Consider the following 18,354-nt stretch of genomic DNA (forward strand, 5'->3'; position numbering starts at 1 on the left):
TATATATATATATATATATATATATATATATATATATTTCTTTGACCAAAGCTTTAGCAATTATTTTCTTGGAAAGAGGAGGGAGAAATGGAAAATTATTTTAAAGAATTTTGACTAAAAAGTTTTAAAAGGCTAAGCTTAATTATGTCAGTTTAAGTAATTATCACTATACTACAAAAGAAAGTTCAAATTTAGTGTTTACAAAGTCAATGAATTGCATTAATTATACAAATTCTTACTAGTAAAAAAATATGAAGGAAAATAAGGAATATATATCTCATAAATTAATTAGATAAAGTAAATTACATATACACTCCATACTATAAAGTAGTTTGACTATTCAGTATATTAGGAGAAATAATGTATGTATTAGCTTTCTGTATAATAGTATCTTATTTTACATATTTTTTTAACCTATGTACGTACATTCTATTGTATATTGAAGTGTATATTACTAATATCGTGGATTTCTAAATATTAATAAAAATTATTTTTATATAATTAATGCAAACATAACTAATATACTATAATTAATATTATTTTTATACACTCGACTACCAAAGGAGCCATTACTTTTTGTAATGACAATAAAATCTCACTTTCTCCACTATTAATTCTATACAAGTAAATTAGTTAATTAGTCTTCACATGAAATACATTTTGTCACCTATAAAATGGTACTAAACATTGTCTCCTTTTTCATCACTTCCTATCAATTCTCCAAATCCCTAGCCATGAAGATTAATACTCTTATCCCTATGTTAGTTCTTTTATTTCATCTTTCTTTAGTTTCTTGTCATAAAAGTGTAAATGGCTTCGCTCTAGATCTTATACATCGCGATTCTCCTCTCTCGCCTCATCACAATCCATCAAACACTCCATTTGAACGCCTTCAAAATGCCTTGTATCGATCATCCTCCCGAGCTTCCTTCTTTAAGAAAAACTCTCATGTTAATTCAATCGAATCGACTATTATTGCAACCGATGGTGAATACCTCATGAAAATCTCAATTGGAACTCCTCCAGTAGATATTTTTGCCTTTGCTGACACTGGAAGTGACTTGACATGGACACAATGTGAGCCTTGTCTTGATTGTTTCAAACAATTGGCACCTCTTTTCAATCCCAAGAATAGTTCTTCTTATAAAACTATTGGTTGTAAAAATGAACTTTGTCCAAATGTAGGGTTTTTCTTATGTAAGAATGATATATGTAATTATAAAGAAACTTATGGTGACAATTCTTATACCATAGGTGAACTTTCTAGTGAAACTTTCACATTTCCTTCTACTAGTGGTGAAAATGTATCAATTCCTAACATTGCCTTTGGTTGTGGACATAACAATAAAGGGACTTTCAGTAATGTCACTTCTGGCATTATTGGCTTAGGTGGTGGCAAGGCCTCAATTATCAACCAAATAAATCAACAAATCAAAGGAAAATTCTCTTATTGTTTGATCCCGTTCGAATCATCAACAACTAATTCCAGCATAACTAGTCACATCAACTTTGGTGACACTGCTATCGTGTCAGGCCCTGGGGTCGTTTCAACTCCCCTGATAAGAATGAATACCTTTTATATTCTATCTTTGGAAAGTATTAGCATTGGAAATAAGACTTTACCATTCAAATCTTCTAAGTTTAGTTCCATCACACCACGAGGTAACATTATCATTGATTCTGGTACAACCCTTACGTATGTCCCTGTTCATTTTTACGCGGATATGGAGAAAATATTGGTGGATTCTATTAATGCTACTAGGAAACTCGATCCATCCAAGTCTTATAATTTATGTTACGCGTCTGAGAATGGCGCTATCGATGTTCCTAAGATTGTTGTACATTTTACAAATGCTGATTTAGAGTTGCCACAAACAAACACATTTGTGCAAGTGGATGAAGGTTTGGTTTGTTTTACAATGGTGCCTGATGAAGATGTTTCAATTTTAGGTAATTTGTCACAGATGAATTTCTTAATTGGATTTGATCTTGTGGCTAACAAAGTTTCATTTTTGCCTAGTGATTGCACTAAGCATTAAGGATACTTAATTATATATGCTTATACATGTAATGAATTTGGCTATATATTAATCTTTTACTACCCCTTTGAGATTTATTTCATATGATGCTTAGAGATCTTTTATGTGTTCAATAATGATTTAAAATTGGAATTAGATGTTTAATAGGTCATGTAATTGATTTTTCTCAATGAAATATTCGACAAGATTAATAGTCGTGACGAATCCAAAATTTGAAGATAAAGCAGATGATATATATAAGTTTGAGCATTCATAAATCACCATTCCACTAAATGACCACTTGATTTTTTCGAAATTTGATCGAAAAAGAAAATTTGAAATTGAAATTTTAAAGTATGTATATATGTACACATGAAGTTAGTTAAATGAAATTTTTATATATTACCTAAAATATTTATTAAACTTTAAATTCTCTAAAAAAATATGTAATTTTTCATATCTAAACAACAAAATTTTCATGTTAATTCTCTTTAGCTACAAAATATAAGAAAATTCATCAAGCTATGAGCTATTTAGCTATGAATTAGCTCCAAATTATCGATAAATTTTTTTGCGAATTTTATGTTTTCAGTAGTTTCAAATTTAAAGTAACAATAATAAATAGATAAATTTTAAAAATTTGAATAACTTAATTTTCATACTTTTATTAAAAAATTCATTTTCTAAAAAAATAATAATTATATTTTAAATAAAATATTTTTTTTTTGATTGCATATATTTTCCACTTTACAAAAGAATGATACAATTTCTAATCAATTTGCATAGAGACAATGTCTTTGCTTTCACCACCTCTCCCAATCCAAATTCTCCATAGCTCTGCACACCATTTTTGTACTCTTCGTCTTGTTAATCTTCAAAAGTCTCCATCTTTACACTCCCACAGAAACTTTAAGCTCTATATCGGAGCTTCTGCAGTTCCCCTTCACCGGAACTCGGCGAATTTTCCGGCGTCCGGTGAAGTTCTTTGTCGAATTGCTGCTTCTGCTGTTCTTTTTCTTAGTTTGGGTTCGACCCTTTTCGCCTTTAGGGCTGTTGCTTCAACCCATGTTCCTCCTTCAGACCCTTGTGTAACTCAGCTTCAGGAACAAGAATCTCAAGGTAATGCTTTTTTTCTGAAAATTCCAAATTATTAAAATGTTTGACATTTCTATACATTTTGATGAATTCAATTTCATTGAGCTATTCAAATTTTTAACTATGATGTGGTATTTGTGTCAAACTAATTTCCCAACTAATACTTAATAGTACGGTTTAATTTGTTTGTGTGATTTTGACTTTGGCATAGTATTTAAGAAAGAAAAGAAAGACTTTTTAAATATGTTATACTAAACTATAGATACTTGAATGTACCAAAATGTCTAATAAAATTCGTGGCGACATGTCGTGTGAAAGGTTGAAATTAAAGAGTTGAGGAAAAAAGGAAGAGGCATTGTTTTTTGAGATAGACTGAGAAGGGAAGTAAGATAAATAAAGTGAAACAGAGGGAGTAGTATTTTATTTCGGTATCGGTATGTTTATGTAAGTAAGATATATGTCAAACTAACATCTTGAATTGTGTATCTAGACGAATGTCGTGTCATTTAGTATGGAAAGGAATGAGTTATTTCTTCTCGAAATACAGAGCAAATGAGTTATAGGTGAAACTCAGCAGTGGATTGAGAATTGTTTTCCAGAATGTAGGTAGTATATAAATGCTAATTTGTGAAAATGCAAGTACCTTGTCGAAGGTTTACCACAGAGTGAAAGAGAGTTTATCCATTCAAATGTTGTGTCATATAGCACGGAAAGAAAGGAGTAATTTTCTGTGGAACATATAGAGCAAATGAACTGCAGGTGAAACGCAACAGCGGATTGCCTGAGAATGTAGGTTGTATACACTATGCTGTGAAACTGCAAGTACCTTGTGTCCTTGTTGAAGGTTTTCCAAAGAATGTATAACTTTATTAAAAAGAATAAAAAAGGTTTGCCCGAGAGAGTGAGAAAAGTGGGGGGAGGGAAGGGAGAGAGATAGTGTGGTACCACTAGAGCTATACAAAGATCGGATAAGCTTAGTTATTTGGGTTAATTATGTCTAGTGAGTTAGAGAAACATTATGCTCTACATGTTAGCCCATGTTGCAATTTTGTCATAGATATGGAGAAAGTAGTCTAGACCTAATTGCACAAGTGGGTACTATTTATTTCTTCTTTGTTACTACAAGCTAGTGTACGGGGGCCATCCATATCACGTCGAGCATAGGCAATGTAGAAAAGATAGAAACTCATATACTGACATTTGGCAATAGTTGTTCTGTTCTTCCTTCTCTAGTTAGCTTAACATTAGTAAAGAAGGATGTCCATGTGTTTAAGAGTAGGACTACTATCATGTCAAAGAAAGTGTGTGGTCTTTATGAAATTCCATAGTGTATTGAATTCTTTTACCGCTGTGCCACAGTATGTACATGGTGGCAGTGAATTCTTTGGCATTTCAGTTTTGTAGTGCATAAGGATCTATATTTTTTTATAGTTGTAGACTTGTAGTTACAGGAAATAGATGATAATGCAGGGGGATACAGACCTAAATTATTTTTTTGGACTTCCCATTGGAATAATACACATTAAAAATTGCACCCAAGGATGTGCCTAGGGATCAATGAAGTGAGTAGAAAACCATGAGGTCTCATATTCAAATCACAATGGAGGCAAAAAAAAACAAACTAGGTGATTCCTTCCCATCTACCTAGGCCTTGGTGGGTGGAGTTATGTGGTACTTGTGTTGGTAGGAGGTAGGAGGTATACGGTAGGAAATAAAAACATTAAGCATTGTAAAATATGTATTCTGACTGGAGTCTTAAAGCTTCTTATCTGATCCAAGCATTACTCTCGTTTCATTTTGTACATGACACTTGCATATGTATGTAGATGTAATAAATTTCAACTTAACTGATTTTATGTCTTATCATGTGAACTTTGGCTCTTACACATACATATGACTTTTATAGATATCTATTATAGATTGGGAAATGGGAACCTAAATGATGGGATCCATGTCTAGAATATCAATTCTTTTGCTATCCCAAGGTTTATCCTAGATGGGAGTTACATGTGAAATCTCATCTTCAACCATCCCAGTCGAACCATGATGCTTAGTGTGAGACATATGAATTATCATTGTTGTCCTTGTTTATAGCATTTAATGTTTTTCTTCTTATTGTCATTGAGTGTTGCCCTCATTCTATTTGCATTTGATAGTATTGATATATAAATGTCTTGCACAGCCTCTTTACTCTTTTTGTTTTCTTATTTTACTTCTGGTGCCTTGGACTTTGGATTACACAGGCACTGGGGTTGGAAAATCAGAAAATGGGGAGGATATTGATAATGAAGAACTTCAAGCAGCATTTGAGAAATGGAAGTCTAAGACATATGCTTTGACTGTTCCTTTAAGAGTTGTTTCTCTTAGTAACTCTTTTCCTCCTGTATGGCTCAAGGTCTGCTACTCTGCTCGATATCTCACTTTTTTACTTTCAGGATATGATCATTTCAGACCTTGTGTGGTGTATAGGTTGTATTTATAAGATGTAATATAGGATCAAAGAGAAATTATGATGTTATGTTGGTCTTCTTTTGCATAGGAGCAGGGGTTTTACCCTGTGCACAGCCAAATGGTAGCGGCTGCGGGTTTCCCTTGTCATAAAAAAAAATACTGGTCTTCTCTTGCTATACTGTTGACCCCTGTTTTGGCTAATGAATTCCTCTGTTGGAGATACCACTATTTTGTGTGCCACCACTATAGATTTTTGTCTCGAATTTATTGTACAGTAAATGCTGCTCCTCGACTCTAAAATAAATATGGAGTGTGTGTAATCACGGAAAAGAGTTATTCCGGTGGAGAGAAAAGTAAGAACTTAGTGGCTCCAAGGTTGCAAGTTACACGGGAAATACTGTAATAGTTTGTTTGATTGCAGCATAGGAAATATGAGAGTAGTAGTAAATGGGGCAGAAGTCTAGGATTTGAGCTTGTTTGCTGACCACCAAATTAAAAGGAAGGGAAGAAAAACAAGAGGAATAATCAAAGATCAAAATTATTTTGTTTTCATATTGATGTGCACATTGGATAATATAGGTTACTGATCTAGAGATTAAGTTCTAGTTTGGATAATAAGAAATTTTTTAAGCAAAAAGGAATTATTTGATTGTAGTTTGAAATAAATCTCTTCTATAGAACAGTGCAGTACTAATCTGCTCGAAAAACAAGAGGAAAGCTACTGTAGTAATGATGTCCTCATTACTACCTCGACCCAATAATAGTAGGAACTTTCAAATATGTACGCTCACCGAAGTTCTAAGAAGCATTTGTCATTTGGATTGTGGTTGTGTACTTTCAATCTCCTTTTGTTTGATAATGTATCTGGTTAATTAAGAATGAAATCCAAGTTACAGTACTTCTGAGGTACTTTGCTTATGTGGATGCTATAGTTTGAAAATGATCCTGAGCTCTAACTTTAGGATATTTCTAGATATCAGCTTTTGTTCCAGTTCTCCCTGTATTCCCCTCTAAAACACTTATTTATGTACACCCGCACACCCACCTTTGTTAAGAGACAAAACTATAAGTATTTTAGTTTAATTTGTTAACTATGGGATGAGAACTCTGTTCATTGTTACACATTGACAAATCATAGTTCACTGGATTTTTGTTATAATATGTATTGAACTGATCCAATTATCATTGATATGATGAAAAAATTGTATGTCTCAAATATAATGGCTCTTTCCTCATTGATATGTAGGATTTTTTGCGGTCTCAAGGGAAGAGAGTGAAATTACGTTCTGAGTTTCGTCAAAGCCTGCAAGACATCTTTCATGAACTTTGTATACCTTTACAGAAAGGAAAAATTAATCCTAAATCTGCTCTGGCAGCTGATGTTGTCACTCTTGGTGATACGTGGCTCAGTCATGCCATTGAGAAGAGATTAATTGAGCCGATGGACGGTTTAGAAGATCAAGATTGGTTTGAGAATTTGAATGAGAAATGGAAGGTAAAAACTGTCTTCTTCTTCTTCTTCTTTTTTATGAGGAGTGACATTTGCATAATGTGATCTTTCAGGGTGTTGGTAGCAATCCAGGTGTTTTTGCCTCAACTTAATTTTTTTCCTTTTATCATCTTCTAAAAAGATAGTCTCATTCTCAGGATTGCCAGATTTCATTGTTGCAACGAAAATTAACTGTTGAGGCATAAAACTGAACAAGGCTTTGAAATTTGTCTTTGATTTGAAATCATAGCATTGATGTCATTGGTGATGCCTTATCTCTTTTGTTTTTTAATTACAAACTAAACACCCACCGTGGGGCTTGATGCCTTATCTCTTAAATCAATGGTTACATGAAAATCCGTTCACTTCAATGCTATGCAAATTGTCCACGTTATGCTTTTATTTGAAACCTTCTTAACTATTAGAAATATCTTAGATGAGTTTTACTTTTCATAAAAGTATCTCTGTGTCTCCTATTATCATGCCAGGCTGTAATATGTGGTAGCAATGTACGAAACTTTAGTCACTCTTGTACCTGGAATGATGTAGAACGAGAGTGCAAGAAATAACACACCTATCACTATTGGAAGGTGTGGAGCTCTCACTCAACATAGCGGCCCCCGAAACCCAATGCTTCATTTTTTAGTTCACAAGGGGGAAGAGTTTTGCATCTCTGACCTAGTGGTCAATGAAGTTGGTTGAGTTCATTGGTTGAGAACCATGAATCTCAAGTTCAAATCCCAACAAACATTAGGTGACTCTTTTCATATGTCCAAGCCTTGGTGGATAGAGTTATCTAGTACCTATGTTAGTGCGAAGTAGCAACTAGCAAGTACCCAATAGAATAGCTGAGGTGTGTGCAAGCTGGCGTGGACACTGTGATCATCAAAAAGTGAAAAAAAAAAGGAGTTGTTGCATCTAGTTAACGATCACCTGACTTCACACAGGAGGCACTTTGTTTTGAGGCCTTTATTTATTTTATTTAGATGATACCTTACATTTAACCAAAATATTACATGCCTGCTGGTAAATTATATACTAGTGAACTGTCTCTTTTGTGAAAAAAAAAAAAGGAACTTGTCTCTTCTATAGTCCTATATTGGAAGCATCATCTTATTTACTTTGGCATCTATCTTGTGCTTGGATTCCTTTGATAGTTTCCCTTTGACTTAAAATAATGCCAGGTATATTTGCGCAGGAGTGATGACGGGAAACTGGATGCTAGTGGTAGGATATGGGCGGCTCCATATAGATGGGGAAGCATAGTGATAGCTTACAAGAAAAGTGAATTTCAAAAGCGTAAAATCGCTCCTATAGAGGTAACTTGTCTTTGAATTGGGAGTGTCACTTTCAAAAGTGGAACCATGAGGCTTGATGCTTTCCTTTTATTACTCATTGCTTGCAATTATAAATTAATTATCGTCTTTCCAGCTGTAATCACGCATTAACAGTATTTTCTACTGCACTCCTTTGAAACTGTTCTTCTGTTCTAGTGACTAAAAGTCTAGTATCAGCTCTACCAAGTCTATTGGTGTTAGCTCACTATGATTTCGATGAAGCATAAACGCCTTGATGAAGGTTTCCCTGTCAATGTCCAACCAAACATGTGCCAGACCCTTGCAATGAAATTTCTTAATTTGTTTCTCTTTTTTACCATGGAAGATGCCTCTCCTTGTGGGAAAGTTCTAGTGACTAAAAGTCTAGTATCAGCTCTACAAGTCTATTGACGTTAGCTCACTATGATTTCGATGAAGCACAACACCTTTATGAAGGTTTCCCTCTCAATGTACAACCAAACATGTGCCAGACCCTTGCAGTGAAATTCTCCTTAGCGTGATTCTGTTATCCTTGTTTTTCTGATTTCCTTCTATTTTGTTGTTTCTTTTTCTGTTGTTTCGTGTGTTTTCCCACTTTCGGATAGAAATCAGTAGGAACTCCTTGAAGAAAACATCCATTGGGAGGTACTTCAACATGCAGTTCTTGACTTCTATGCCATTTCCTTGTTAGCATCTCGTTCTCTTCCATTATTTCTTGTGCAGTTCTTAACTTTTACACCATTTTCCTTGTTAGAATCTTGTTACCCCTAGTTATTGAATGCTCTTCCAATGAAAATATGAATATTATTGCAAAATATTTTTTTTTCCGTCAACTACATTATACGGATTATTCATTTGTCTTGGACATGCTCGTGTTAAAAAAATGTTAAAGTTCACAGTTTCCACGTGTTTTGTTGTTAATGTCATCTTCAAAATGCTGAAATCTCTATCACAGTTATCTAACACAGGGTTTTAAACCACCTGTGCAGGACTGGGCCGATCTATGGCGACCTGAGCTTGCTGGAAAGATTGCAATGGTAGATTCACCTCGAGAGATTGTGGGTGCAGTGTTAAAGTACATGGGAGCATCATACAACACAATAGACATGTCTGAAGTTGCTGGTGGGAAAGAGGCCGTGCAGCAGAATCTTGCATCACTTGTTAAACAGGTAAATCTTTGAAATTGTCTAGGCTTGTTGTATGAAAGGTTGACTTTGGGGTATGTTTTCGATTCTTTGTACTGAAGAATTTCAAATTTCTGTGGTTTGTCCTGTCTGTGGTGATATATGTTTCTGATAAATCTTCCACTACAATAAATGAGTTTTGAAGTGTTTCTTTATTTCTACAAAATAAAGAAGAGCAAAAAATCTACAAAATTGTCTGGAAGAGGAGCTGAATCTGCAAGGACGCAATATCCAAAGTAAATAACGGACAGGCATTCAAATTATTGTGTCTGGCGAAAATTTTCTGGTACTGCCTGTGCTTTCCTGCGGAGATAGCAACTACGGGACAACAATAGAACTTATTAATTCTGGTGTCTACATATGATGCCATGAACCTGTTGATTGACTTTCATTGGATACATGTTTGTATATGTTTCAAAATAGCTGGGTACTCGAGTCTTGAACACAGACTATTCAGCTAGTCCTCTACTGACCTTGAACACATAAGTTGTGATTTATGAGTTAAATGTAGTGGTAGAAAGAATTTCAAAGAGAGTTTATAATATGCACAGATATATGAAATAAATGTGGAATTATTAGTGCAAGATACACAGCTATACATGAAATGCTTTAGTTAGTCATACATAAGCTCACCAAGTATAGTTCTTGTCAATTTTCTCAGATTTCTTTGGTAATTCAGAAGTAATTTCCCTGATATTGCATCAATCTGCTACCGAAAACTTGACAATTAAATATTCCCACTTTGTGCTTTCAAGAGATCTATCCAACTATCAATTACATCTACGCTTCCTTACTTCTCAGGGTCATGTTTAGTTTTCTTGTATTATCATGTGCTTCAATGTTGTGGCTTTCCTTCCCAATATCTGAGACCCCTATTTATATGCAAAGCAACATTATGTGCCAAACAAAATTTCCTGGTCACTATTTGTATATCTAAATTTTGTATCACTCGACAGGTCCGGCTATTTGATAGTCGCCACTATCTTAAAGCCTTCGGAGTTGGGGATGTATGGGTAGCTGTTGGATGGAGCAATGATGTCATTCCTGCTGCGAAGCGCTTGTCAAATATTGCTGTTATTGTTCCCAAATCTGGTGCAAGTTTGTGGGCTGATTGCTGGGTATGTCCAAAATTATCTCACTATATGTACAGCCAAATGCAAGATAAAATAACCCTGCATTTTATCCCGGGATTATTATCATTTAGCCTTTCATACCAAACGACCCCTTAAAGTCTAAAGCGTTTGAAATTTTATAAGTAGGTTCCATAAAGGCTTCACTAGTGTGAAGTTGAAAAAACAACCAAGTGTGAGAAAAACTCTCCTGTTTTGAGAAAGTAAGCAGAATCTAGACAGAAGAATAGGGAAAAAACACGCTTCAGTCACAAAAAAACACTTCTCGGTTTCTGTCCGAAATTCTCCGACTGGTGCAGGTCCTATCTCAGATTGCTTGTCTAATGCTTCATGAACTCTTAAAGGTTGATCGTTAATATTTTTATACATGAATTATTCTCAAATAGATCCCTCCCCCTCCTGTGGTTGCTGTTTCACAAAGACCCTAGTACAACCGTTCTGTAACGCTTCTTTCCCTAAGTTTTATTCGTTGTAGTTGTCAGATCAGACTGAATAGATTTGTGGAGTTAACTACTAAATCTCTCGAACGTGCTTGCAATAGAAATAATTCTGTGGTAGTATATATGTATTACCAAATGCTGCTAGAATACAGATTTTGTTGTAGATGGGATCATTTCTTCTACAAAAATAACGTAAAATCTCTCTCAGGCAATACCTGCTGCTTCAAGAATTGCAACTGATGAAATTGGTGGAAGAGTTAGAGGACCATCACCAGTAGTGCATCAGTGGATAGAATTCTGTTTGCAAGCTGAAAGATTCAGAGACGACGTTGTCCCAGGTACTTCACCTAACACCCTCGGATCCTCAGATAAAGTCTCCGAAAAGCTTACTAGGGGTAGACTAAAACTTGAAACAAACCTCATTGCTGGAGTCCCTCCATCTGATATCTTGGCTAAATGTGAACTGATAGAGCCATTACCAGAAAAGACACTCTCCGAGTATCGATGGCTGATAAATAGTGTACAGAAGCCAGAGAGTTCTCTGGCGGATAGATTAATGAATCGTATCTCGTCACTAGCTCATAGCCTTCTTTGTAAAGTACAGTAAACCTTAGTTGCGCGGACTCTTCACTTTTGATGCCGCACCCGTCTCACTTTTGATGCCGCACCCGTCTCGGATTCTTCAAAAATACACTACTTTTGGCGAATCCGACACGCACCCGTTGGCATTTGTGAAGAGTCCGAGCAACATAGCAGTAAACATTGTGTTGTGTTTCAATAATTTAGTTGATCATTTGTAATGGTGTATACAGTGAAGGTTTTTTTTTTCAACATTTTTTATGTAACCACAAGAATCCTTATTTAGAATGATATTCCAACTCATCTCTAAATTCAGCGATCGAAAGTTTTATAAAATCAGTTGTTCTAACTAATTATTCGTTTTGGATGAATTCTTGTCTTTTCCCTCCCTCTTTTAAGTGAATCGTTTATCTTATTTTTTGTTATGGTAAGTATAAACGCATAATCGAATCAAATTAAAACCATTATCAATAACAATCAAATCGATAAATGTATATTATATTTGATTTTGATTCAAATAAAGATTTTTCTGCTACCATGTGTCCATAAAATAAAAGAAAGAAAATAAGGGCGAAAGAAAAATACCAGGCAAATTTACTATTTTCAATACAATATATACTTCTATTTAATCAATAATAATATATGAATTTATACAAGTTCCCTTTGTATAAATATATAGAGAAAAGATTATTTTACCAAAAAAAGTATAAGTTAAGTATGCATCTATTTTCCTCAAATATTTATAATAAGCCTTTGTTTAAGTTTAAAATTGAAATAATTATTTTATCTCAATAGAGTTAGAGAAACTCAATAATTAATTGAATATTAACTTATTTTATTTCAAATATCGCCAAATTCAGCTAATTGAATTAATTTGGTCACATCTTAAATTTAATTTTGCTGAAATTGCAATGCAATTTGACTTTTAATTTTTTTTTTTATAAATATTTAGATAACTACTTAAAAATTAATATTTGAACCAGTATATATGTAATTTAAATTAACAATTAAATTACTTTTTCCGATACAGTTTTTTATTTCAATCTTAGAATAAATTAATAATTTTATTTTGTTAAAATTTAAAAATTTTGATTAATTAACTATTTAATTCAACTTGACAACATAAGTGGTCTCACAATCATATTCAGCGAACGAAATGTAATTTTAACCAGACAGTATTTAAATAAGAAAAATATTTAATTTGATTCCATATAAATAATTTTAAGCAAGTATATATATTTAATTAGAGTAGCTAGTGAACCAATATATGTAGCAAATATCATATTTAATTAGAGTTCGGAGCCTAAAGGGTGAAAAATATTAACCAAAATAAATAGAAAAAACGTTTAACTTAATTCCATAAAAATAATTTTAAGTCAGTAAATCTAATTTTCATTATAAAAATACTTAAAATAATGCTTATTTTGATAATTAACTAATCTCCATACTTTTCAAATTTGATTTTGACTAGACCGTGCTTAAATAAGAAAAATATTTAACTTTGACTCCATAAAAATAAATTTAAGCAAGTAAATCTAGTTTCATTATAAACATACCTAAAACAATGCTTATTTTGATGATTAACTAATCTCCATATACTTTTGAAATTCATTTTTGACTAGACAGTGCTTAAATAAGAAAAATATTTAACTTAAATTCCATAAGAATAATTTTAAGTAAGTAAATTTAAATTTCATTATAAAAATACCTAAAGTAATGCTTCTTTTGATAATTTGAGACACAACTATCTCTATAAATATCAAACAATTTTTAAATAAATCAATATAGAAATACTGTGTTTGAGTCCCGTTGTCTTCTATTATAAAAAAATGGATCTTAGAATGGTGTTTTCTTTGATTGTATTGATGTTTTTCGTGATCGAAGGAAATCGTGTCGTAGAAGGTGAAGATAAAATTGTTATTTATACATGTAACTTAGATGACTGCATACAACAATGCAAAGCTGCTTGGGGGCCAAAATTTGATGGAGCTTTTTGTCAACATACAAAATATGGAGATCGATGTGTCTGTGGACATACAGCCTCACTACCCCATAAAGGATCGAGAAAAAATTTGCTTATGTTTTAAATATAAATAATTTTATGTCTCTGAATTGTTATTGATAATTTTAAGAATTTTATTTCATGTTTTAGAAGGACTTGACTTTTTAATCATTTTGTTATTTATAAGTGTTTTGTTTTAATTATCATTTGGATATGTTGGTACATCACAACTTGATTATATATATATGTTTCCTTCTTAAGATATATTCTATAATCGAGAAAAATGACTAAATCTGAATGGATCAAAGTGAAAAATTGACTTAATTTTATTTCAACATGTTAAAAATATGTATAGTTGATTAGATTTTCTTATATAGAAAAAATGACTTACATCGACCCTTGAAAACACTCTAAGTTCAATTTTGTGAAGGGAAAAAATTGTGTTAAATTGGCTATCATTCTAAAATTACTTAATTCTTGACATTTTCCTTATGAATAAGTATCAAAATAATGTCATTTGGGATGATCCTAATGCTTTCTTTTGTTAAATTTTTTTAAAATTGAAATTGCTCAAGAGTTTATATTACTAGAAGACTATTTTTTACCCATTTTACCATTTAATTTTGGTTATATTTCTCCCCCGACTGTAATTAAAAGGGTGGGTTGATTTATATGTAGATTGTAGTTAAGGTGGTTCGATTGGGCTGAAAGTTTTACTCGTATTCTAGCTTAGTTTTGTCTTGTTTAGTAGTTACTTTTTGAGTACCTTGTTATTTGGGTGGAGTGAGAATTGGATTCAGTGTTGTTGTAGGTTTTATGGACATTTACAAAAAATGTTAATTGTTAATTACAAATACATCTTTAACGGCAATTAAGCTACTGTCACTAAAAATATATCTTTAACGACAATTAAGCTATTACTGTTAATTAATTGTCACTAAAAATTATTTTTTATATACTACACCTATGCCATTGTGTTTCCTAGTCTAGGAATCTAGGCTCTTTGTATTATTATGTACATTTATGCACCACCAGATGTAGAGTCCGTTTGGATTTGCTTAAAAAAGTATTTTTAAACTAAAAAAAAAAATGAAATGACTTTTAAGTTAAAAAATAAAAAGTAGGGAAAGATCTATTTTCATTTTCTGATTTATTTTAAGTCATTTTTCACTTATTTTAAGTTATTTATATTTATCAAAACACTTCATAATTTATTAGTTCGTACATTAACAATAAGTGATTGATATTCGATCGAATTCATTAATTTGTCCTGAATATAATAATTCAGTATTGGTGTAAAAGTGTAAACAATTATCGCTGCAAAATTTCAAAAAGTAAAAAAGTTGTCATATTACATGTGATGACAAAGAACTTTCATCATAGTCTATAATTTTTCATACATGTGAAACATTTAGCTTCTATTTTTAGTGCTAATATTTACTAAAAAATCCATGTGAGAATTAAATATAATTATTATTAGTTTAATTGTCATTTGAGCATAAAAAACATATAAATTGAAAAACTAAATAATAGGAGTTTTTCTTTTCGAGTTAAAAAATTATATTTAAAAAATTGAAGTTGTGTTTGAATATAAATATAAATTAGAGTTCATTTTTTAGTTTTTTTTTTCTTGAGTAACTATTCAATGTGAAAATAATTCCTTTTTCAAATTCTGTAAAATTTGGGGGTTTTGAATTTCGAAACATTATAACATTTTTATGTTTCGAATTAAAATTTTGAAAAGATAAAAATTATATATCCATAACTAAATGAGGATAACTTTTTTATATTTTTAAAATGATTTAGATTTAAAATAGTTATTTTTATCTTAATGAAGTAATGTATAATCGTTAAATTTTTTCCTTCTCTTAAAATTTCATATTTTGCAAAAATATATCACATTAATTGAGTGGGAAGGAGCAAATTTTGACTAATCAATTAGTTTTACTTAAACAATACTAGTACTTCTTTTTGTCATATTAATTTGACTAGACATAAAATATAAAAACACAAACAAAATATTGAATTTTCTCCTCGTATTATGCTTAAGACGCGTCGTTATATATAACATTCGATTAATATTTTTTTGAATCATGTCATTTTAAACTAAAAATAATATAACTAGTTATCCGCTCAATAACTTAAACTAAAAATAACTTTAAAATAATACTTTCTCCGTTCATTATCTATTATTCTATAAATATATTTTTGTTTTTATATTAATACTAAGTATCAATTAATATAGACATTATAATATAAAATATTTTCATATCAATTATTATTTCTTAAAATGACATATGAAATTCAAAACATACAAATAAAAGTTAACGAAAAAAATATAATATATATATATAAATTACATATAAAGAAATAAATAATTAATCTGACCGACTATCCGCGTAAATCAACGATATACACGTGGGAAATATAGCTTATAACCTTTTAGACCTAGCTCAATTTCTACTATAACATATACAATCAATATATATATACCAAAAAACTCTTTAAAATTAATTTAATAACTTCTAGATCTTCCATTTCTTTTGTCTTTTTTTTTTTACACAAAAAAAAATTGTCTAAAAATTAAATTATAAATTTGTGAAGGAATTAGGAATGGGAAGAAAACCTTGTTGTTCTAAAGAAGGTTTAAAGAAAGGTTCATGGACTAAAAAAGAAGATTTGCTTCTTACTGAATATATTAAGGAATATGGTGAAGGTACTGGATGGAGATCTCTTCCTAAAAAAGCAGGTAATCATATAAAAAAAAATCATTTTTTTTCGAGAAAAGTTAATCAAAAACAGTTTGTCTATCTTTTAAGATAGAATACTGAATTTACGTAAACTCTACTTTTTTCTGACTCTACTTATAGAGTTATATTTTTGTTAGAGATCCATTGAGAATGTGCTCGTCAGAAATTGTTTCTCTTGGAAAAAAAAATCCAATATATAGAAAATTAACAAATGAGAAATTCATTAAGCAAAAAATGATTATTTATTTTTGAGTTTCATTTTTGAGTTATTGAAAAAGTGGCTTCTAAATGTATGTCTAATACTATGAATATATTACTCTGCTTTTAAAGTTGTTTCATAGAATTATTTGTGTTTATATATGTTATTTTTAGTGATCAAGTTAGAATTTTTAATACGATTAAAATTAAAATATAATAAAACAAAAAATTTATGTAAACGTCAAGGGAATTCTTTACTTAGTTATACAATGTATTTTTCTGACAAATTGGATATCAATTAACATTTTTTTTCAAGAAAGTTGTGATTAATTTACTCTGATCATCCTGATCGAATTATATAAAAAGTTTGTTCTGTGCACTTAATTTAAATTAGATAGTTAACTGATTAAATGTAGTTAACATATTTTAGGGCTACTAAGATGTGGCAAGAGTTGTAGATTAAGATGGGTGAATTATCTTAAGCCGGGACTCAATAGAGGGACCTTTACACCCGAAGAGGACGACCTTATTGTTCGACTTTATACTCTTTTGGGTAGTCGTTGGTCTCTCATTGCCGGAAGAATACCTGGTAGAACAGACAATGACATCAAGAATTATTGGAACACGAGTTTGCTCAAGAAACTCAAAGCTCAAGGAAATGAGCCTCGAAAACACAAATCTCAAGCCAAAAAAAGGAGAAGGAAAGAGGAAAAAGCAAATGTCTCTTCCCAAAGTAATCGAAAAAATAACAACGAAAATAAGAGAAAGAGGAAGAAGGAGAAGATTGTCGAAAAACATAACATTGAAGATGAAGAGGCAACAAAGATAGAGGAGCAACCACATACACAGGATTTCGCACAACCAGTATCAGATAGTAATCACAATTTCACTAGTAAGTGCATATGTGATTTTCAAATGAAACATTCTATTGTGTCACGTTTTAAAAGAACATTTTAGCGATTATTTAAAATAAATTAATTATTAGGTGATGTATATCAAAATCGCTAAATATAATATAATTTTTTTTAAAAATAATATTATTTATTCATAAATATAATTTTTATTTTATTTTTTTATGAGATTTTATCGAATGACAAAATGTATCGTTCTATTTTTCAGGTTCTTGTAGCAATCAAGATGGCACAAGTAACTCAACCGCTAGTAGTGAAATCCACTCATCATCTCAAAATACTGAAGATCATAACCAAGATGAAATTTTTGAGAAACTACAAGTGATAGATGAATTACTCCTCAATGATAATTGCCTTTTTCAACCTGAAAAATACATAGAGTTCAATAATAATGAAAACCATATGTTATTTGAGGAGGTCTATGAAGAGTATTTTCAGCTTGTTTCTGAAAATTCATGTTGAGTCGCGATGGATTCAGAATTGAAGTATTATGAATTAATATCTTTAAATTTCTTAATGAGCATTAAATATTCGTAATATGAAAATAATTGTAATTTAAAGTGTTTTTTGTATAATTTTTTATTATCTTAATTTTAATTATTATGTTTAGTTATTTTAGCTCAAGACATTTAACTAAATTAACTTTCGACAAGAAAAAATAATTACAAGAAAAAACATACTTAAGTTCAATATATTTCTACAATATCAAGTATTTTATTTTATAATATCACATTTCATTGCCATTTAAAAGGCCAAGCAAATGAAGCAGTTGCATTACATCTCCAAAATAT

At 31.2% G+C, this 18,354-nt stretch overlaps 3 protein-coding genes across 3 annotated transcripts; all 3 read left to right on the forward strand.

Annotated features, from left to right (window-relative positions):
- Positions 1 to 719: 719 nt before the first annotated feature.
- On the forward strand, positions 720 to 2,099 carry LOC107028198 (aspartic proteinase CDR1-like). Its single transcript, XM_015229242.2, has one exon. The coding sequence runs from the start codon at positions 735 to 737 to the stop codon at positions 2,037 to 2,039; it is 1,305 nt and encodes a 434-aa protein (XP_015084728.2). The 5' UTR covers positions 720 to 734; the 3' UTR covers positions 2,040 to 2,099.
- Positions 2,100 to 2,776: 677 nt separating this feature from the next.
- Positions 2,777 to 12,021, forward strand: LOC107026732 (spermidine-binding periplasmic protein SpuE). The gene is made up of 7 exons (XM_015227812.2): positions 2,777 to 3,137; positions 5,357 to 5,508; positions 6,811 to 7,059; positions 8,238 to 8,372; positions 9,359 to 9,538; positions 10,510 to 10,671; positions 11,332 to 12,021. Exons 1-7 carry the CDS (start codon positions 2,810 to 2,812, stop codon positions 11,728 to 11,730), a joined length of 1,605 nt encoding a protein of 534 aa, XP_015083298.1. The 5' UTR covers positions 2,777 to 2,809; the 3' UTR covers positions 11,731 to 12,021.
- Positions 12,022 to 16,263: 4,242 nt separating this feature from the next.
- On the forward strand, positions 16,264 to 18,075 carry LOC107028256 (myb-related protein 308-like). Its single transcript, XM_015229293.2, has 3 exons — positions 16,264 to 16,453; positions 17,083 to 17,544; positions 17,772 to 18,075. The coding sequence occupies exons 1-3, from the start codon at positions 16,318 to 16,320 to the stop codon at positions 18,023 to 18,025; spliced, it is 852 nt and encodes a 283-aa protein (XP_015084779.1). The 5' UTR covers positions 16,264 to 16,317; the 3' UTR covers positions 18,026 to 18,075.
- Positions 18,076 to 18,354: the final 279 nt, after the last annotated feature.

Source organism: Solanum pennellii, chromosome 8 (genome assembly GCF_001406875.1).
Source record: "Solanum pennellii chromosome 8, SPENNV200".
Taxonomy (NCBI): Eukaryota; Viridiplantae; Streptophyta; class Magnoliopsida; order Solanales; family Solanaceae; genus Solanum; species Solanum pennellii.